The 21,615-nt window shown below is 34.9% G+C and overlaps 5 protein-coding genes across 5 annotated transcripts; 4 read left to right on the forward strand and 1 right to left on the reverse strand.

The window, feature by feature from the left end:
- Positions 1-1,194: 1,194 nt before the first annotated feature.
- On the forward strand, positions 1,195-2,576 carry LOAG_00854 (hypothetical protein; the record flags this gene model as incomplete). The annotated part of the gene is made up of 3 exons (XM_003136394.2): positions 1,195-1,386; positions 1,954-2,135; positions 2,435-2,576. 3 exons carry the CDS (start codon positions 1,195-1,197, stop codon positions 2,574-2,576), a joined length of 516 nt encoding a protein of 171 aa, XP_003136442.2.
- A 1,268-nt stretch (positions 2,577-3,844) lies between these two features.
- On the reverse strand, positions 3,845-9,416 carry LOAG_00855 (mitofilin; the record flags this gene model as incomplete). The annotated part of the gene is made up of 16 exons (XM_003136395.1): positions 3,845-4,078; positions 4,298-4,420; positions 4,498-4,623; positions 4,712-4,834; positions 5,194-5,301; positions 5,453-5,587; positions 5,670-5,801; positions 6,137-6,228; positions 6,468-6,702; positions 6,810-6,920; positions 6,996-7,132; positions 7,380-7,525; positions 7,827-7,910; positions 8,143-8,286; positions 8,912-8,958; positions 9,177-9,416. The coding sequence occupies 16 exons, from the start codon at positions 9,414-9,416 to the stop codon at positions 3,845-3,847; spliced, it is 2,217 nt and encodes a 738-aa protein (XP_003136443.1).
- A 34-nt stretch (positions 9,417-9,450) lies between these two features.
- LOAG_00856 (KTI12 protein) lies at positions 9,451-11,890 on the forward strand. The gene is made up of 6 exons (XM_020445568.1): positions 9,451-9,630; positions 9,864-9,957; positions 10,028-10,148; positions 10,631-10,841; positions 10,969-11,145; positions 11,549-11,890. Exons 1-6 carry the CDS (start codon positions 9,469-9,471, stop codon positions 11,687-11,689), a joined length of 906 nt encoding a protein of 301 aa, XP_020303984.1. The 5' UTR covers positions 9,451-9,468; the 3' UTR covers positions 11,690-11,890.
- Positions 11,891-13,299: 1,409 nt separating this feature from the next.
- On the forward strand, positions 13,300-16,892 carry LOAG_00857 (hypothetical protein). Its single transcript, XM_020445569.1, has 9 exons — positions 13,300-13,398; positions 13,718-13,886; positions 14,116-14,218; positions 14,420-14,658; positions 14,747-14,825; positions 15,284-15,375; positions 15,653-15,799; positions 16,406-16,516; positions 16,744-16,892. The coding sequence occupies exons 1-9, from the start codon at positions 13,370-13,372 to the stop codon at positions 16,864-16,866; spliced, it is 1,092 nt and encodes a 363-aa protein (XP_020303985.1). The 5' UTR covers positions 13,300-13,369; the 3' UTR covers positions 16,867-16,892.
- Positions 16,893-18,525: 1,633 nt separating this feature from the next.
- On the forward strand, positions 18,526-21,087 carry LOAG_00858 (hypothetical protein). Its single transcript, XM_020445570.1, has 7 exons — positions 18,526-18,600; positions 18,778-18,865; positions 19,020-19,111; positions 19,536-19,667; positions 19,844-19,989; positions 20,277-20,409; positions 20,780-21,087. The coding sequence occupies exons 1-7, from the start codon at positions 18,541-18,543 to the stop codon at positions 20,987-20,989; spliced, it is 861 nt and encodes a 286-aa protein (XP_020303986.1). The 5' UTR covers positions 18,526-18,540; the 3' UTR covers positions 20,990-21,087.
- Positions 21,088-21,615: the final 528 nt, after the last annotated feature.

Below are 21,615 nucleotides of genomic sequence, written 5' to 3' on the forward strand. Positions count from 1 at the left end.
TACTATACTATATATATATATATATATATATATATATATATATATATATATATATATATATATATATATATATATATATATGCAAGAAACAGACGGAGATGAAGTAAATAATCGGAGAGAGTATGTGTAGGTGGGGAACATGAGAAAAGTGCTTCACAGAATAAATGATATGGGTTCACGGAAGTATTATGTTTGGTTCAAAATTCAGAATGTTTTAGACTTTTATGTCAATTTTCAATTCACTTCTTACTTCTAGCTGTGAACAAACGATGGAATAATGTAGTACCGATCTATTTTTCTGAACAAGCTTTGTTGTGCTTGTTCATTTTCAGTATACTTGACCACTTACACTCTAAGAAAGCAAAGAAGAAGATCAACTTAAAAGAAGCATTCGTGCAAAGAGAGATGAGCACTATTAAGTTGGTTTAGCTTAAAAGACTTGGCATAAATCATACTTTGATAAAAAAAGTTCTGGAAATGTAAACTAGAGACGAATTTTCATTTCGTGGCTCAAGTCTCTCAAAACGTAGCTCGTTTCTTGAAACTTTTTTCACTTGATTTATTTCACAAAAGTGTGAAGATAGTTTGTTATTAGGCATAGATCCGTAAGGAAGGTGCTCGAAATACATCTTAAAAATGTAAATATAATTTTTGCTTCAATCCAAAGTTCTACTCACATTTGAAATATATTTTTTAATCATAAGTCACTTTGTTTGTTAATTTTTTAATTTAAAGAAAGAAAACCTTTCACTTCTTGGGAACATAATTTGAAAATCTCTTGTAACCGGCAGTTAATCATCTCATTATTTCTTGAAACATTTGGTAACTCATCCTTAAAAATCTTCAAACGAAAGCTAAGGTTGAATTTAATATTTCCAAATGGAAGATGTACGGTGAAGGGACGATTAAGGGAGTTGAGTAGTTAATTAATTAAACACATATCACCAGACTATCCCTTAGCTAGCTATCCCTAATATCTGAAATGATAGCATTACGGAGTTTATATATCAGAAAGATGATAACAAGTCAGTTTTGGGTTTAATCGTGTACTTCTTGTAGCCATAAGCAGCTAAAATACACGCATAAAAGTATTTTTTCAATTTCTAGGTCATTCAAAATCCAGTTTATCAAATATATGCCACCATTATTGCATTTTATGGCCCGACATGTATCATGATAATATTATATGCAAAAATGTGGTTGGCTGCTAAACGATTAGCTGAACGTGAGCGTATATTGACAGCTGGAACAAATGGAAATGTTAATGGTATCAGCCTTGCCAAACCGCATGGTCCAGCTAGTCTAAGTAATCCGTCAAATCGGAGTAATCGTCAACATCATTGTCATCATCATCGCCCCTCTGTTATTTTACAAAAAATACCAATGGTACGCTTTTTGTTGTTTCAAGTAGTCCTTTCATTTTCGATTAAAATTTGTAGAAGCATTTGGAAGTTATAGAAATAATGGACTTCAGATTTCAATCAAGTTGTTTTAAAAATTTCCACTTCAATTGAATTCTAGTCTCAGTAAAATTCCCTCATTTTCTACAATTGCTCTCACGCAGTCAATCTAAATTGCAAACAGTAGCAACAACGGAACTCCACGATATGATGGAGAAGTAACACAGTCAAGCCATTACAAATGCTTACTGATTTACCTACCTAGCATTTATAAGCATTTTACTGATCGCGTTCTTAACAAACTTCATTGTCAGATTTTTGCCAATCAAAATATAAGATGTGCTCATAAGTATTTTTAAGATACCATAAACTTTGCTATCTCGAAAATGTACCACCAAGATGAAGAAAGAGTCTCGACGTCACCTTCGAGATATTTCAAGCATTCTAAGATGATTTCCTGAGGAATATTACCATGGTGATCCTATCAACTTTTAAGCTAGACAAGACTAAGATTTTTGTTAAGAATCTATTATCAGGAAAACTAGCTTTCCAGATGCATACCAATAAATTTTATGAAAAAAGTGAAGGAAAAGCACGTAAGACGCTTGGTATGATGATGAGTGTTTTTGTGATATGTTGGTTACCATTCTTTCTCTTGGCACTTTTGAAACCTCAAGGACTGTTGCCACCAACTTGGTTGGATCATCTGGCACTTTGGCTTGGTTATTCAAACAGGTTTGTTGGCCGTTTTATTTTGCTACTAATATTTTTATTGAAGAATTCACTGTCTTGCAAATCTAACTAGTAAGTCTAGAATCACATGGGTATAGATAAAAAGTGTTTGAAATTACGTTTCGTTTGGGAATTACAACTGCACCATACAAAAAGGTATGATAGGTTCAGAAAAGGAAAGAAAAACGTTAAATATGCTTGAACCAATGAGATAAAGAACGATTTGCAGAGGTGGCAGAACCCAAAACATAGTTACCCTCTCTGCTCTATTCGTGATTTCATGCTGAAAATAACATTTTCAGCCTAATGAATCCGTTGATTTATTGTAAACATAATCGTGAATTTCGTATACCTATCCGCGAAATGCTGTGCTGCCGTTTTCGTACTTTGCACTCTGTAATGCGGAAAGAAAGTTTTACGAGTAAATATGGCCCTTCAAGGTAACAACAGAAACTTTTGTTTAAAACGAGCTGAAGACCTTTTTCCCTTTACTCAACAGACCATACGAACCATTTGAAAGAAAAAGAAATTGGGTTTGAAGGAATGGAACCACTCACTTTTCGTCTTCAAAACTGATGGACTAGCAAAGGTTCCAAGCGGTAGTTGATGTACTCTTGAAGCTTACGAAGAATGGACTTATAGTCGTCAAAATTTGAGGTCATGGTTGTGATTGGACAAACGTTTTCCCAAGAAGTAACCATAATTTCAGACTTCGAGCAATACAAAGCACACCGATGATACTGAAATCTGCCATTTGAAAAAAAAAAGGAAACATTGGACAATGAGTAGTAATTACGAGCCAATTTAAAATTTTATGAACATAATTTGACAATTTAGTTAATTGTGTCCTACATACATTTTTCCTATGCAGATTCGTTTTTTTTTAATTATACTAGCGTTACTTTCATGCTATCAATTATGCCGGTATGATTTTGAATCCGATCTCAGCGAAATATATTTTTCCATTACTACCAATTGTTACCATTGCTTTTTTGGGCGAAAAAAAATCAGTTCCATTAGAAATCGTGATTTCCAATGATACTCTATACATAAAGAAGAAGCCGTTAAATAGGATTTGGATTAGTTATGCTTTATGAACAACAAATGTTTTACTGCTCCCATGTACAATTTCCCTAGAAATCTGAAACCTCTTAGAAGTTTTGAATGAGATTTTACATAGGTCTGGAAACATAAAAACAGACTCAGGGAATTAATAGAATGGTAAGTGATCCTTCTAAAGTTATTTAATGCAGGACAACAAAAACTACCTTTTTGTTCTACCGATCAAGGAATATCATCAGCAATAAGAATATTCACAGACTAAAGAATTAGAGATAAAAGACGACTCTTACTTCCCTGTGGTTGAATTATGTGGGTCTCGATTAATTAATTATGACCAACATTTATTTCAGTCATCCTTCAAATAGTACTTGAAAAACGCATATATTTTCGCAGATTTCCCGGAAATAAATCGTCATTGTAAACTTATTCCCAGAGATTAGGAACCGGAGAATTATAATCAATTAATCAATAAATCAAAGGAATTTCTTTTTACAAATAAAACGATTCCATCTGGTTATCATCAAGAACCGTTCTCGTTATGCCCTCCAATATCTGCTCATAACCAGTAATTTAAAGTTACTTGGAGCTACGACTTATCCACGTAAAAATTAAACATCAGCGATGAACTATTTCTTTGGTAGCGCATTAAATCAATATACAGATGAATAATTATTGACAGCGGCATGAGCAACAAGCAATTCAGCAACGAAGCGTGCTTCAAGATGTGTTCGTACATCATTTATCCAGTCACGTGCTATAAATCTTGCTGGACCCGTCAAAAGTTGTAGAATCCGTACCGCCGAATTCAAATCCCCTTCCGCGACAAAACTTTTTGCTCTTGATAGTATTTCATATGAATCCAATGTCATCGGATCAAATTTTGCCTGAAATATATAGCGATAAATTTAGGGCTTCGGATTTAGCCTTGACAATTTATTCATTTTCATCTTCTACGTAACTGGAACTGAAGTGACATGAATCAATCTCATATCTCTTCTTAAGTGATAGAAAAAAGAGGCTGGCGACCATCTCATAAATCTCATAAAATAAACCATTAGGTGGAAGTTCATCTTAAGACCAGACTTCAAGAAGGACTTCGTTACCATTTTTGAAAATTTCCCAGGAGGATCGAAGGACATCGCATTCTGCAAACATGATAAACCATACTGGAATACCCCAACATTGTTTTCATCCATTTTGGCTACTCGGCGACAGATTTTATATAGCTGAAAGACTGAGTGTAAAACATATATAGATGTGAGATACAAGATATGAATTACTTGCAAAAAATCCAAACAACCACCTTACTGAATCTTGCCTTCAAATCTTCTTCAGTATATACACCATTATATATTGTTTCATCTGGAAGTGCATTAACCAGACACGCCACAAATTCATCATTACTGTCAGCTTCTCGAATCATTTGAAGCTATAAAATTTCTTTCCATGGAAGAAGCTTATAGAAGATTATTCATGATTGTAATTGAGTCATTAAAAAAAAGCAATAATACGATTACCTCAGCTGCCAGTGGTTTACGGCGTGCATCATCATCAGTACCACCTCTTCGTCCATGTATCACGGAATCGATCAAATTATGGGACAGTATCCATATTTGCTTAGCACGGCGATTTTCGATATCCTTCAGAAATTTGTAATCGTCAGAGACAAGTGATTGTCTTTTTTGTAATTATTTTGAAAACAAGATTTATAATTTACCCCGTTTCTAGATGTGTTTGAATCATGAATGATAAGCAGTGATTAGCTAGTCAAGTACAACAAAACAAACACTAACAGTTTAATCTGCGAATGGTAGTTGATGAAATAGTTGCGCATTAAACAAGATTGACAAGTAGTAGGTAAACTTAATACGGAAATGCATTTCATTTATCATAGAGTTAGAAGATTTCTCTAAGCATTGAATTTATCGATTAAAAATGTGCTGGCAGTTCTTTCTCATTACAAAAACTGATTTTTTCATAATTTCCGGAGAAAAAGTACCTGTGAAGTTCGTGACTTTAAGGCAGTTTCGATCCCCTCTAGTTTACCCTGTGCGGCTGCTAACTCCTTGCTAAGTTGAGAACGCTCTTCGATAATCGCCCCTTCTATCTAAAATAAGCTCAAAATGCAGCTTACACAGAAGTGAATAAAAAATGATAAAGCAAAAAACAGATTGCGATCACCGACGGCTACCAACTATTTGGAAATGATTTTTCCTTTCATGAGTTTTTAAAATCATGAAGCTTTTTAAACAGCCAACCTTCTGTTTCTCTTCAATTTCAAAAAGACTTCTTTGCACACGCACAACTTCTTCAATATGGTCCGAATGAGCAGCAGCTGCTCTTTGTAACTTTTCTTCCAGTTCGATTTCCCAAAGTTGTCTTTGCGTGGAAAGCTGAAATATGTAGGCTCTATATATGATAACAAAAAATTATACGTTATTAGTTATAATATGAACCAACAGTCTGAATCCTTACCATTTTCTCAGCTTCTAACTGGATTTCTTCACGTAGTGCTTGCACTTTTAGATTTACTTCCTCCTCGTTTAGTTTACTTTGGGATTTTTTTTGTTCTTCTAAAGCGCATGCAATATTTTGTTTTTCGCGAACCTAAAAAAAAAGAACAAAATCCTTATCTTCCGGTCATAATGCCAGAAGGAAAAGTTAAACTTTACGCTAAAATCCTCACTGTTACAGAAGTACCTGACATCGCATAACGAGATTTATTTACCACAGGTAGCTGTGAGAGAGATATACAACAGATTGAGTATAGATTTATTAAGCGAGTCAAAAACTAAAGGCAAATCACACTAATAAAAAAATTTTAATCAGAATTTCGATCTAAACGATGCATTTATAAGGATGTTGTTTTAAAAGTTCTGATTTTTTTTTCATGGTCAGAGAAAGAACAGGTCCGAATATATTTAAACCAGAAAAAAGCATACTTGCTGTTCGGCAAGCTGTTTCCTTAACTGATCCACTTTCAAATGTGCATGTGCAATTAATGCATTCAATTCTTCTTCGTTTAACTTAGAATCTGGAATTGAAAACTGTGTAAAAGCCTGAAGCTCACTTGATTCTAAAAATCCTGTAATACAGAAACGACCTGAATGTCGCAATTATCACAATTAAAGTGGATTATCGATCACTCTATGTTTTCGTACTTCAAGTCATCTAATGAAGTCGTTATGTCTAATTAGTTTCGAGATGATAAAGTCAGTTTTTTCACCATTTTCGACAACTACCCAAAAATTCTCTAATCCACAGGAAATTAACCTTGGGCGTGAATATCAACATTAGGAAGAACTGATTTCAACTCCGATGCAAACTGTTTCCGACTCTTATCAATCAAATCTTTGTATTCACTGAGAATACGTCCTTCATCACGAGTTTTTTTGATTATTAAATTCATTTCATCAAGTTGCCGATCAAGTTTATGGATAGTTTCACGAGCATTTTGTAGCAAAGGATTACTGCGAGTAGGTTCGGCTGCTTCTCCTTGTTCGATTATCTACAAAACCTTCATACCATCGTTCGAAAATAAAGCAAAACAGCGTAAGGAAATTCAGAGGAAACTTCTAGATGAGTAGAAATCCATTACTAGCGGCGACAACCAACCTTCCTGACGCTATCCAAATAATTCCTGGCATCATTCTCCTCCATAGCATCATTATTCGCAGCTTTTTCAACTTTTTGGAGTGCACTTGTCACTTGTGTCCAATCTCCCTTCTAAAAAATTCAGTTACCATTAAAATGTTATTTTTTAAGTACGCCGAAAACTTGTAAATCAAAACAATAACTAACTTCGCCTTCATCAACTGTTCGTTTCATTACACGCGTATGTTCATTTATAACATCGACTGTTCTGTATTTTGCTTCTGTTGCTGAATGTACTTTTTCAATAGCAGACTGTAAAGATGTCTTCAGCATCTTTTCTATGGCTGAAAATCAAAACAATAAAGTTTTATCAGCGTTCTCAAAAATTTGTAATATGTAAAAAATGGACGAAGCAATAGATGAAGGAATAATATGAGGAAATGCCAAGATTTGATGAGCATAAAAAGTATGAAGTAAAATCAAATGCATTTGGCACTCTTAATGACAAAGGCTTACAAAAAAATAATCAACCGGTAAAGGAATTTTGATGGATAGCATTCATTTTTAAGTATATATTCCATAAATACAAACTTCCATGCTGTGTTCTTTGTGATATGGGGTCTTTTTCCTGGCTTACCGCTTGCTCAGGAACCTTGGATATCGATGTAGGTGCAGTAACTGTTTTGAGCAAGAAATCCGCCTCATGTCCTCCTTTTTTCTCTTCGTTTTCGAAATACCTCGAAATAAAGAAAGGTCATTAATCTAAAATCTAACAAATCCAAACATGAAGAAAGTGAGAAAACCAAGATCAGATTAAAAAGAGACAAAATTCTGATGTTTCACAGTTTCGGAACTGAGATACATGGAAAGATTAAGTTATGCTTTCGTCGGCATCAAGTGAAGCAGAGGCTTAAGAGTATAACCGCGACAATGCTTTTCAGTACGTCTATGAACGGCTGCCTCGCCATTTTCGAGATCACCTCCATTGAACAACACAGAGGCAAACTAAATTCTGATGAAACGAATAATTAACTATACCAATAGTATGCAGCACCTCCACTAGCAGCTACTGCCAACAGTAGTATGAGGAAACCACTTCCGAATGACTTCCGACCAGGACCGCTGAAAAGTATAAAAAGCAAGGTCCATATCGTTTTTAATTAGAAAATAGTCTACCAGAACAACTGCAATTTTTGGCAAAAACAACCGTATACTCCAACAAAACTGCTCTCTCATTTCTTCTGTTCTTCATTTATTTCAGTCCCTCACTTTAACACTTTTTTTTATTACGAGGAAGATATTAAAATTACTGTGAAGATCCTTTATTTCTCGGGAAATTTTGCTTACTGATTACCGCTCCATGAATGTGCAAGAAACTGGTGCTTGGACCACCGATTCTATGAAGAATCTGACAAAAGCATTGAGAAGTCCTATGGAACGAGTTAGAAGTTGGACGCGAAAGCCACAAGGCCTGCTGAAATTTAGATGCCAAAGATCCCTGAAAATAATGCTGAACTGATGATATGTACCGTAAAAAACATAAAATTTTTGTTCATAAATATTCGCGACTGTTTAGTTTTTCCAGTGCAACTGTAGAGCATAATAAAGCAAATTTCGAGGTGACAATGGACAACAGTTTAGGGGGTACCTGCTGAAAAAAAAAAAGGAGATCAATCGCCATAGGAAGAAAGGAACAAAACAATGGACAGAATGGGCATAAAAAAAAGTTCCAAAATTTTTGTCTAAAATTTGGATACAGATGGACGAATTATCTGACGAAATAATACTAAATTGACAATTTGGTGCAGATATGTACCAGACCAACAAAATTAAAAGATGAAAAGAATATGCAGCATAAAGCTGAAACGATTATTGTTATTAAACCTGATCGAAGACCACAAGGGAAGTATCAAAAACCCCACTAAAAGATCTGAATTTCGGGAGTGTTGGGGTATAGTGAGAACTTTAAAAAAAAATGAGATTTTCGCAAGAAACTACGCACAAATTAAGGTTTTTCGTCCAACTCGTTCCATAGAAATAGTTTAAGTAGTTAAAAAAATTAGTTAATGCCTATTTTCTGAGCTATTTATTGTACGAGATTACACTGATGTGAAATTTTATACCTGTAAGATACGAAGCATAAAGAAGATCGGAGATGAGTGATAACCGCCTGAAATGGAACTCATGCGAGATATTGATGGACAGATAGAAAATCAAGAAATGAAATTCCCATCATAATGTCCAGATTAACGATTACATCATTCAAGATGTTAACTCATCCAATAATTACAACAATTTACATCCCAAGAGAAAGTCGGCTGGTAATAGTCTATCCTCGAAACATGGTCATGAAAAAAACACCATCGGTACTACTGGAGACATGCTTACTACCGCTGCAAAAGACTGAGCAAACTCGATGCTTGTAATCCCAGACAGCCCTCGTAGAAGATCAGGTGTAATATATGAAGGAACCTTTAGTTTCATAGTGGCTATTTCATTCGGTGGTCGCCGAAGGGATGACCATAGGGGACCGGAGGAGTAATGGGGCTTACGAAGTACTAAGGTGATACGAAGTACTAAGTAATGGGGCTTACGAAGTACTAAGGTATTCGTATGGCGTTTTTTCATTTCAATGAGTCCAACGATTGTTTCACAAAACATTATTTTTAGAAAGGTGCAAATGCCACTGGTTGTTGTGTGTGGGAAACCATCTTCTGGAAAAAGTGCAATTACTGATTGCTTCTGTAGATTCATTATGACAAGAAAGTCTCAGGAAATTGAAGTGGTATCCGATAATAGAAATGCCTCATTTACAAGATCGATATACAGAGATTCTCACAAGGTTCTGTTTAATGCTGTACACTGTTCTTTCCTTGTCTTTGACCTCGTTATCACCAATTTTTTATCACGTAAAAAATAGCATTGATGTGACCGTTGATTGCTTTAATAGCATATCTTTGGTACTGATCGTTATGAAATAGCAAAGGTAATATGAGGAAGTCTGCCATCAGCATATGTTTTTTGTATGGCTGAGAAGACTTTTTGCTTTTGAAGTATCTGCTTACCCCGTTACAGGAACGAGAGCATCGTGCGATACTAAAATCAGAGGTGCAACGCTTACTTTCAGAAAATTGTTTGGTTATTTGCGATTCGTTAAATTACATCAAAGGTAGGCTTCATTTCGGTATAATTCGTTGTACCACTTATCTCATGCTGCATAAAGATATTTCAGCTTGCAGGTTTCAGATATGAATTGTTTTGTATAGCAAAATTGATGCAAACAACATACTGTGTTTTGTACTGCGATGCCAATGAGGATATTTGCCTGCAGCTTAATCTAGAGAAAAAAAAGGCCGACAGGTGGTTTTGCTTTATCCTCTTTAATTTTCTTCGGTTGGACGAATCGGCATGAAATAAATCTCTGATAAACAAATAGAATATGGAATATGTGATGCCTAGACCGGCAGGGAATGACATGGGTAATTGAAGGCTGTATTTGATATTAAATGTAGTCGGTAAACTGGTCCATGGATCACAGTATGTGAAACTTACTTCATTTCGATTTCAGACTGGATTTAATAAGGCTTAAGGCTTAGAGGAAGTGGCGGAGGTGGGGGAATAAGACTTAGAAGAAGTGTGTTAGCAAAGTTTAGGAGGTCCTACTTTTTTCATCTTCACGAATTCCTATGAATAAGAAGTTCTGTCCTGTTTGTGGAAATAGAAAGCGGAATAAATTAGATGGAGTAATCTTTCCTTGGTTTTGGTTTTTGTTGGCTTTTTACTGCATACATTTCTTCCTCCCAAGAAGTTTTTGATGGATCGTATTTGGAAGTCTGTTATAGATACGAAGCAGATGATATAATGGAATTGGCGATGCGTTTTGAAGAGCCCACTGCTACAAATCGGTGGGATTGTCCACTTTTTAAGGTTAAAATTGAGATTGGTAATTCAGCTCGTCGAAGATATGACTCGAATTTCGAACAATGCCTTTGTTTTTTTGGAATAAATGAAAAGAAGTTACCTCTGGAGAATATGTATCTTTGGTTATTCGAGGTGAGATCCACTCAAGTACGGAATTCCCAAGTATATCGCAATTATTATATTGGTTTAGTTTCTAGATTTATATGTTAAACTCCTGGATTTATATATTTTCTCATTCTGAGATGTGCATTCTTTATAGGGTAGAAACTTATCTGCTAATGAAAGCACTGAAACTGCGTCACTTATGCCGGCAGATTTTCTGCATACTCTTGATCAAATAACTAAGGAAGTTGTAACTAGTATTATGCAGCAACAACGGACGGCCTTGCCAGGCGACACCTTTATTGTACCAAACTGTACTTTGGACGATGACAAGGTTCAGTAATTTTATTTATAGTGAACTCATATATAATGTTGAATATATCTGTATTTTTGAAACCCGAAACGCACTTCTCCTTACCGTTGACTCTGATAAGAACAAGGCACGTTGAAAAGACTTTATTCGCAGATTAAAGACAGAAAGCAAGATTAAGGCAAATTAAAACGCAGATAATGAAACGAACTTTTTTACTTCAGTTAATGTTACCAATACGTCTGATTTGAAGGAATTTTTAACAAACATTGTATGCTAATTTTTAAAAGAAATGTGATCATGGAGACCTGTGACATGAGTGTTATTCCGGTATTCCATCAGATGGTTGAAAACATTGATTCCTAGTAACTTACAAAATATATTTTGAAGTGTCTGTATTTATATATTACAAAAGTTGATTGTTAAGGTGCGATTCACAAGACAGCGATCTTTTGCTGAACTCTCAGGACTGCGACGACAATTCACCAGTTACATGAAGGTGCATCCTTTGAATGACACGTCTAAATTTGCTTCGTTATTTATTAATTATCTCAATGCAAATCCTTAATTTTTATTGTCTCGGTAGAAAATCATTGCTCCTAACAAAAAACACTTCGCTATATATACATGAAGATAAAGGTATCGCGTTTATATGCAAACAATACCGTTTGTATGTAAGCAATATGTATAGTTGTCCTGGGAAAAACTATATGACGTCATTCTACTTTCCAGACTTTCTGGATTCTGCCCTGCGGTAACACCAGAATCTACTTTATGCTGTTGCTTTCAATAATCACTTTTTTTTGAATCGTATTATATGATTCTATTAATAGTAAGATGCTTTTCGTTTCCATTGCTATTATTCTGTATTTTATGAAGTTCTGATATGTTTTTACATTTGATCTTAATTTAAAAATTTTGTCGGTACGTAAACTAACCGGTTGAGAACTGAAACTTCTGGCAATAAAATGTTGGTAAATTATGAGAAACAAAAGGGCCTATACATTTGCTAAGTTGTTCATGTTGAAGACTTTTTGTAGAGTGAGAAAATGGTGGGAGGTGTCGATTTGCGGTAAAAGTTTCATATGTAGTAGTCAAGTAATTTCGTTATATGTACCAAAGTACGTATTTAAGAATTGTATCCAATAATAAACTGGACAATAGTTTTCTAACAGGTGTTATTGGTGAATTTGCACCAGGAAGCATTCAGTATTTCTGCGTGAAGGAGTAAAAGGAAATGGTGACCTGAAATCTGTTGTATATAATAACAAAGTAACTTTGCAAATTAGTCGAGTTTCATTTTTGTGGCTATTTAAGAATTTATCCTTCGTAGTATTGTAAACCGAAATGGGGAAGAGCTAACAATATTCCTTAAGGTTGTTGTTATAGTAAGGTATTACGATCTGTTGTTTATTATACGTTGCATTCTGTTAAAATGAAAGTATGCTGAAATAATTTTCTGGATTACCATTGTTCTGTTACTGTTCATCAGGACTGCCTCCTAATCATTCAGTGAAGCGTATCTCGCGAAGAAGGCTGCCAATTCAACCACCAAATCATTTCGTTTAATTCATTCGCTGTTTGTATTTCCCTTGACCGGAAGTGTTTGAATTTAGCATATGAATTCAGTGTAATGCTTTGGTTCAGACTACCAATCACGGAAATCCGCATTGTGGTAACGTTTCCGATTAGATTTTGTGGAAATATTAGCATTTCTTAAACGGCTTTGAAGTCAATTTATCAGAGGAAATGTAATTCACAGAAATATTGCCACAGTTTGAGAGCTTGAATATTTTGTAACTCTTTAATAGCGGTTGTATTTGAAAGTTGCTATAAATTTACATCGCTGTTGTTAGGATTTCTGGCGAGGGAAGCAACGGTGATGTTAAATATTGAAGTAGAGAGAATACTTTTTGCCCTTAGGTGTGTATAGAATAGTGGGAATTCCATTTTTTCATTTTTGACTCCATTTTTTCCTGGAATCACTGTATTGTTTAGTTTAACAGATTATATTCTGCTGAAGTACTACCAGTATCAACATCAAGATTAGATGTGAGATGTTAAAATAGGGAAGAGAGGTTGTTCGGCACTTTCTAAGTCGAACTTGTGTCTTACAAGTTGTGAAGGTGTGCGTTTTGTACCTGTGTCAATATTAATTGTTGAGACGTATAATTTATTTTTTAGGCAGTGGTGGTTATTGTATTCCTGGGAATGACCGTATCCGAACTTTCCTCAATTCTAGTTAACCATGTCGCATGAAAGAAGCCATGGAAACTTGTACGTTTATTCAAGAGTTTAAAGTTATCTTTATGCACTTTATAGACGTGAAGTTTTCTATGATTCTATTTGGATTGTTTTAGCAATTGTTTTCATTGCCGTTATGACACACGCAGCTATTGCCTTAACGTTTGAAAGCAGTTGTTTCCAGTAGGGTAGTAATTTTATATCCGGCTTTTGTAAGTTCCAAACACGATTATGCATAGTTCACGTCGTTTAACACCACCTATTGTAAATTATACAAATTATATGAATTAACTTATCTCGTTTACTTTTTTCCAAATCAAAATTTTACTGAGAAAAACTTTGATATTTATAGGTCGCCAGTGTCTTATGCTCTAGATACGACGTCAAATTCAAGTTCACAACTTTCTGAAGAAGCTGATCAGAATACGTTTTCTTCTTCTTCTTCAAGCTCACCGTCATTGGCAGCAGCACTTCGTAATTTCGATATAGACAGCAGTAATTTCGATACAGACAACAGTGCAGTAAGTTATAAAGTACAGAACAGCCTTTAATGGCAGGTAGGAGACATGTGCGAAGCGTTTGTTCTGTTAGAAGACTATTGCCTTCTACACTGAATATTTACAATCAACAAATGCTTTCAAGTGATATAGGAAGTGCAATATCAGAATATTATTCATTGCTAAAGATCATTAAGAGCAGAGAATTCTCCAGGAATCGTAATCAAGTTTTGTTTGCGAATTTATTCTTCAGGCAAGACGACGTTCGAGAGATGTTTTCAGTTATCCTCAGGATGATTCATCTACACATATGGAATCGTATATGGAATATTTGGCCTTGCTAAATCATCGGCATGGTCAGCATTATTCATTTTAACTTCCCTTCTGCATGATTTTCAGAAGTCCTCAGTGCTTTTTTTTTTACTTGTTAGAAGTTTTTTTCGCTTGTTTTTTCTGTAAGGTTCACAAATACAATGATATTTCTTTAATCGAAAGCATCTGGATACAAGAAATTAACCAAGTCTAATTAGTGAATTAAACAGGAGTAATGCTTTAAGCACAAGAACCGATGGATGAAAGCAGCGGTGCAGGTGGTTCCAATGCCGATGTAGCTACTAACGAATCGTTATCCTTATTGACGAATACTACTAATTCATTATCATTTGGTGTGATATCGTCAATAAACGATGAAAACGGTGACCATAGTGGTGACGGCAGTAATCGCCTAAATGAGTCAGAGAACAATAATGATATCATTGGCGAATCATCAACTCAAGTGAATGAATTCAGCGATGTTGTTAGTTATTATCAGTTGTTTTTCATATTAATTTAAGATAAAATATTTTGTACTTTACAGAAAAGGGCGAAATTGCTTTTTGTTTTAGGAGTTGGCTCTGATCCGGGACTTGTATTCTCCATCAGCAAGTGACCCAAGTAACAGTAGCGAACAAAGGGAAAGTGCGCGTCAGTTTTCCAGAAATATTTATTTTCGGTATTTGCTTCCACTATGTCAGCCGTGAAAATTTGGTTGTAGTAAGCGGCCATCATTCGTTTCAACCCACTTCTTATGAATTGAAAAATAGATGCTTTATGCTATATATGTTATCTCGCTAGTTTTTGACATGTTCTGTGGTGAGAGAATTTATAAACAATTTGCTCATAAAAAATATTGGGCCACTGTTTCTTGTGGAAGCTTATACTGAACCTCAGCTAGAGTACTTAAGTAGGTTTTTATTTGACTGAGAGGAAAAACGTTAAGTTTGATGCATAGCATATCTGACATAGAATCACTTCATTAGTGGAATATGGAATGCAACGGAATGATTAAAAGATTATGGTGATGATTGCTGTAGAATCCGGACCTATTTTTTGCTCTCCTTTTTGCCTTCTGAGGGTCAGATTTTTTACTTGTTGCATTTCAGACAGTGAAGGTTTTGCGAATAGTGTGAGTGAAACAGCACGAGGCGGAAGCTTTCGTCTGCCACATTTGATGCATCGGGATCTAAATAGTAATGTAGGTTTTTACTGTATTTATTGAGCGGTAGGTTTGATCCATGTTATCATTACTTCAATTATTTTAATTTTTGCGCATTTTTATCAGGCAAAGAGGTTTACAATGCATCGTCCTTCTCTATATTATATCTCTTTAGTTTCGACACTCCTTTTGATTCTTTAAACATCTGAATTGATGAATTGTAATTTTGAAAATGTGCAGTTCTGAGATAATCGTTGGGCAATTACGGTCAACTGTCAGTCATATTGGTCATCAGTTAGGAATTATGTGAATGTAGTTCCAGGAATCGGATGCTGCTGAAGAGAATAGTGGCAGTTTTCAGAATCCTGTTCGTCGTGATCCGTCTTCATCCATAAGATTTTACCCACAACCGTTGAAACTGCCCTCATCAACTCGTTTGAAAATCACGGTGCTCAAATGGAATGTATGTTTGTGTAACTTACATTTTCTTTCTCATATACGGAATTGTTGAAAGATGTTTGAATTCATGTATTGCTTAATGTCAGTCATTTCTTCTACTCTTCTTAATCGGGTTGCTGGTGATCCAGATTATCTGACTTTAAATAATTCCACATTTGTTCATGTGCTCTTGAATTCCTTGACGTGGCTTTAATAAGGCTTATCACATTTGGTCAGATAATACTGATTCCAGCTTTTGCACTCCCTATCTCGATAGGGATGTTCATTATGCATCTCGTCAAGGTCTGTGCTCTAATATAAGAATACCAGACTGTCAGAGTAGAAACACATTAGAATTGGCTCAATATTAGCCTTAAATGAAATCCGCTAACTTTGCGTAACTACGCATTGGATTAAATCGAGATTACAAAAAGAAAACCTTATTTTCCTTCTTAAACAAATTTTAATGGCATTTCTGATTGAGTGGATCATCCCTCATTAAAAAATCTACAAGTGATATTGATTTGCGCAGTTTCACAGATGCGTAATTTTCATGTATTTTGAAGCGAAGTAATGAAGGGAGAAAAGGGCATTCCACGGACCCCAGTATTTCATTATACCTATTTTTTAGGTGGCTGCATCATGGAAATGGGTGGCAGGTGATGAAACTTGTGGTATTTGTCGAATGCCATTTGAGGCATGCTGCATTGAATGTAAAACACCTGGTGATGAATGTCCCTTGGTAATGTTTATTTAGTTTTCTCCCTTTGCACTAAGCAAAGTTGAAATAGTATTTTAATTCTTCACGTTTAACTCATAGTCCAGTTTTTATTGGGCCTCTGAGCAAGTAGCGCTCGCACCTTTCCATGGGAGCAAGGATTATGAATTTTGCGAATCTTTGTTAATATCTTTTACCATCCATCTTGCTTAATTGTGACGTGTGGTTTCATTATGTGCACTATTTTTCAGGCATTAGGGGCATGCAAGCATGCGTTTCATATGCACTGCATTGTGAAATGGACTGAAACTCAAAATGCAGCTCGACCGCAATGTCCTCTATGTAGACAGGAATGGAAATTTGCATCCGGATAAGTTCCTGTTTGTACTTTCTAAATCGAAATTATAATATTTTCTTAATAGAATTTACGTTAAAATAATTTTATTACATATAGGTTAACAGATTTACAATTCATTTCACCTTTTCGTTCCAAATTTCGAACTAAATTCTGCATTTTTTGAACCACATTGAATCTGTTTTACTGTACAAGTGAACGATGTTGGCGTTTTTGTTCCTGAATTGATGTGTTCCATTCTTTACTTGTAACATGTCTATGTGGGTTCATGCCTTGTCTCTGTGGGTTCATGCCTGTACAGTTTTACCAGTCAGTTTTACCTTCCTTTGTCCTCATATTATTTCAGAGTTTCGTCTTGCTGTAAGTAAAATATGCTCATTGCTTGCGGTGTTTTCTCAAACATTTTTGATTTATGTTACTGGTGCAAATTGTCTTGCTTCCAAGGTTGAAAATATGACCTCTCATCATTATTGATTTGAGTTTTAACTGATGAAAATTTATTTTTCCTTCATTTTTCGAGTTAATCACATATTCAAAACAGTTGGCTCGAAGCCGTCCAAATATTTTCTTGACAAAATTTGATCCATTATTTGCGCAAGTGAATGGTTTGGATCACTTGTAGAAATCTTCAATTTATCGCATTTTCGATGGATTTATTTTGTATTTGAATTATGCTCATTTCGCCCTATCGTAATTTCCGTTTATCTTTTTTGTTTTGGCTACTCATTACATTGTTGAATGAAAAATGGAGCTTAGTAAAGGTTGAAAACGAATGCCAAATCTGGTCCACCAGACGTTTTCAACCCACCAGAGAGTCACATTTTCTTGTCATCGCGGTAATGTTGATGAACTGCTTTATATGTCATTTCTTGTTTTTAGTTCTTTGAATTAAAATTATTTTTCAATTTGTAGGGATAATTGTTTGTTGGTCCAAACTGGTAAGCTTTTTTCTGCTAAATCTGGTTTTTGAAAAAAAAGTACTAGTTAATCTGTTGGTTTGTAATTTCTTTATCTCTGTTGAACCCGTTTATGCCAGTGTAATGATGGTAGATTGTTTCGAGTTACTGAGAACAATAAAGTAGAAATATATCTTTTTGAGTCGTTTGTTTTTGTCTTCAACTAGTATTTCATATCAAACTTTATTTGCCTTTATCAGACCAGTGAATGATGCGTTTAGTTCCTAGAGTTTAATCAGTAGTTTAATGTTATATGTTAACTGATTCCCTTTGTGTCATTACTAAGTTCCACATTCTAAAGGTATAAAGATAAGGGGCGAACAAAAAATCAGTAGAATCCACGATAAGAAGGAAGGAGAAAGGAACAATACATCTTCATACTCCGATTGTAACTAGTGAGTCCCCACATTGATGGAGTAGGCTTTTTTATGAACTGGAACATGAGTTAGCTTTGTAGTCATTAAATTCACACACTTTTTTTTTGTTGCATTTATTGACATTTTATTAGTAATGCGTGATCTCGGTCTGCAAAGACGGCCGTATTTCGGTGATTTTCGATTCTGGAGAGAGTTGGAAGCGTGAAGTGTTTCATGGTACTGGATCAAGTTTCATTGCGAATTTGAAAATAAAATTAAATTCCATCCCTCTTATACTTTGTATATGTCACTGTTCTTTTTGCATATATGCAAGTTTTGCTCAAATGCTATGTCCCTTAGTGTTACACTTTTAGACTGAGCATGGTGAAAGGCGGTTATGATCTGTCAGATCGACCAAATTTCCCGGGAGAGAAGACATGCGTAATCTTTGTTATAATATCTTCTACCTATCCTGAAATTTATATTGTCAGGAATACCTATTCTCCTGTAACGTGTTTTGGCTGTCCTTCTCTCACCTATCTTCACTGGTGTTCAGAGTTTGCTTTAAATTTCATTCTTTTTAAATCTTGAGCAAATCAAGTTTTTCTTTTATTCCAGCAAATGTCTGAGATTCTTGACGTTTCGGAGAATTCAAGTAAAGAACAAGTTGGTGGATCTGTTGTTTCTGCTGTTGTTTCAAAAAACGGTGAACTTTGGTTGTTTTCACAGTTGTGGTATAGGCCAGCAAGGCATTTACTCGTAGCTTTCTGCTAGTTTGCTTATTATATTCAGCCATAATTTACTGGAAAAAGAATATTAGCCAAAATTTAATTTCGCAGTGGTTTGGTTCTTCATTTCAGACGAAAGTTTACAAATGGATGCGGAAGATATCCTTCCTACACCGTCATTTTCAATGCACCATTCTACTGGTGCTAGTAATACTCCATACGTTGTTAGTATTTCCGGTTAATTAGTTCTTTGACAGTTCTAGATTAGTTAGTACATTGCAAAGTGGTTAAAATGGAATATATTCAATGGAAGTATTCACCTCATGCTACATAATTTTTGTTGTTACTGTTGCTATATTCAGCTTTTCAATTTCTTTTGGTGAGGAAGAATTAAAGGTTTTATTTTGTGTTTTTACAAAAGTTTTTCTCTTTTTCTAAATTTGTAGAGCTACTGGCGCTCCAGTTGTTGATCATGTATTAGCTTTCGATTTTCTTTCTTTCTTTTTTTTTTTTTTTGATAGAGATGCCAAATTTGATCGATTTTTTTTTTTTGAACAAAACTTAAAGAAATAAAAAGACGTGAAGAAGTAATTTTTTTAGTGTTATTCATTTTAACAAGCAGCTCTGATAACTTGTTATACTGTTTAGGCCTCTTCACCTTTTGCTTCAAAGTTGCTATCATTCGAACAACGTGAAATTCAATCCAATGAACGCGATGTTGATGTCGACTTTTTCTCACATTTACTGATCTTTTATATGATTAAGGAAGATTGGGCAAAAGTTTGTCTTTTTTTGACCCTAGTTTTGTTTAAATCCTATACTAAGAACTAATGACATTAGATTCATAGAAACGGAAAGAACATGGATTGGTATATCAGAATCCTTTCCAGTTTACTAGTTTATGCAATATTCTCGTGCGGTTTCTATATGACTTCCGATTCTTTGTATGTTTTTAGGCGCGCCAGTGTCGTCTCCGCGCCGAAATATCGGCAACAAATATCAATCTGAATACACTCATGCTTATCTGTCATCATCTGGAGGACGGTGATACTGGAGTTGCTCTTCGTCTGATGAAGAATTCACACTTTGAGAATCCAATCAAGTATATTTTGTTGACTTGGTCACATCCTTAGCACTGCTGGTTTCCGTTTTAGTATAGTAGAGTCTAATGCAGTCAGAATTTCTTGAGAAACGTTCCACTAAAAGAGGAAGAGCTATTGAGGTTATGCTTGAGGAAGATTTGCTTCCTGATTTCTGAATATTGAAAATGCAGAAAAGTAAAACAGAAAGTTACTTCGTTGTTTCATAAATTTTATCATCGCTTGGCTGGTTCTTATTTCTACTGGATTTTTTTTTTTGTCATTTATTACAATTTTGACATTTTTTCAGAGATCTGGTAACGGAAGTACATAAGCGAATCATTTTATCGGTGTTACGAATGGTTGAACATACGTATATTAATATTGAAGCAAAAAAATTAATTGAAATGCTTGATGCAGACTCAAATAACGAATTACAGAAGGTTGTTGATATACGAGATATGCTTATTGATTTATGTTATTCAAAATCTTTAAAATGCTGTCTGCCAATTCTTTGATAGGAAAGCCTTTCGTAAATTGTAATGGATGTTTTCAAAAGACCAAATGATCTGAATCATCAAACATAGGTAGACTGAATGGAATAGTGAAGCAGATAGCATCACATGCTAAGTCGTCAGTGGGTACTGGACGACCGAAGAGTTCGAATCAGTTTAGTGCTTTGTGGTATATTCATCGGTCATGTTATAGACAGATAAGAAATAACTCCATATAGTCTATACCATGTTTTTAAAACTAAGGTTATCCCTCCATGTTCTGTATTGTAGTTTTATTTCATATCGCTCAAAGTTGCAGATTTTGAATCGAATAGGTTGGCAACTGAAGGATGGTTATGTGATACCAAAAATGACATCTCAGTTAGTGCGTGAGATTAAGGACCTGGATGCTTCACCATATGGACCGATCCCGCAAGCATTTACTAAAGTAACCTGTGGAATGATCAAAGGCACTGTTGATATTAATAAGCTCATTCAGTATGCTACATTTTTGGAAATTAACACTTAGTAATTATTTTTTCAGTGACAAGTTTTCTTACGTGACTTTCTTTTGATTCCGTCCCACTTTTCTACATATTCAGAAATCATTTTCGAATAAAACATTGGAATTCAAGTCACTTTTTCGGCAGACAAATACATGGAATATTTGCAGTCTATTTCAATCTTCACCCCGAAATCACCTACGTGAACCGTCGTTTTATTTTCATCATAAGATAACCGGGACTTCTTATTAGTTCTTAGGAATATTAGTTCACAGGACGTATGTGAAAGTTGGCAGAATTCAGTGCCCAATCTGTCAATCAGCATGGAGACGGAAAAGTTTGTTAAGGTTCTCAGCGCACGTCGAAGTAAAAGTAGCGGGATCGGCAGTGCGAAGAAAATTCAGGTAAATTTTAGGATGGAATTACGCAAAGTTTGATTGCGTGTATAAGGGATGGAACGATAAATTTATTTAGTCGATCAGTTAGATTTTGGTAATTAATTAAATTTCAAATCTAAAAGTTTGTCCGGAATCTTTTTAAGTGGTGGAACTAATGTAATGAAAGTACATACAATTCAGTGATTACCAAAATTAAATATCGAAGAAGTTGCTTTTTATCCCCAATGTCTCTTTTCATTATACATAATTGAAAT

This window comes from Loa loa (assembly GCF_000183805.2).
Source record: "Loa loa unplaced genomic scaffold supercont3.374, whole genome shotgun sequence".
NCBI lineage: Eukaryota > Metazoa > Nematoda > Chromadorea > Rhabditida > Onchocercidae > Loa > Loa loa.

What these genes read in the sequence shown, in the direction of transcription:
- LOAG_00856 (XM_020445568.1), top strand. Translation starts at nt 9,469, where the DNA reads ATGCCACTGGTTGTTGTGTGTGGGAAACCATCTTCTGGAAAAAGTGCA. An exon ending in TTCGTTAAATTACATCAAAG is followed by an intron (nt 9,958 to 10,027) that starts GTAGGCTTCATT and finishes TTCAGCTTGCAG; the next exon opens with GTTTCAGATATGAATTGTTT. An exon ending in GAGAAAAAAAAGGCCGACAG is followed by an intron (nt 10,149 to 10,630) that starts GTGGTTTTGCTT and finishes AGTCTGTTATAG; the next exon opens with ATACGAAGCAGATGATATAA.
- LOAG_00857 (XM_020445569.1), top strand. Translation starts at nt 13,370, where the DNA reads ATGTCGCATGAAAGAAGCCATGGAAACTT. An exon ending in TGAATGAATTCAGCGATGTT is followed by an intron (nt 14,659 to 14,746) that starts GTTAGTTATTAT and finishes TTTTTGTTTTAG; the next exon opens with GAGTTGGCTCTGATCCGGGA. An exon ending in CTGGTGATGAATGTCCCTTG is followed by an intron (nt 16,517 to 16,743) that starts GTAATGTTTATT and finishes ACTATTTTTCAG; the next exon opens with GCATTAGGGGCATGCAAGCA.
- LOAG_00858 (XM_020445570.1), top strand. Translation starts at nt 18,541, where the DNA reads ATGGTGAAAGGCGGTTATGATCTGTCAGATCGACCAAATTTCCCGGGA. An exon ending in TTAAGGAAGATTGGGCAAAA is followed by an intron (nt 19,668 to 19,843) that starts GTTTGTCTTTTT and finishes GTATGTTTTTAG; the next exon opens with GCGCGCCAGTGTCGTCTCCG. An exon ending in CACTTTGAGAATCCAATCAA is followed by an intron (nt 19,990 to 20,276) that starts GTATATTTTGTT and finishes ACATTTTTTCAG; the next exon opens with AGATCTGGTAACGGAAGTAC.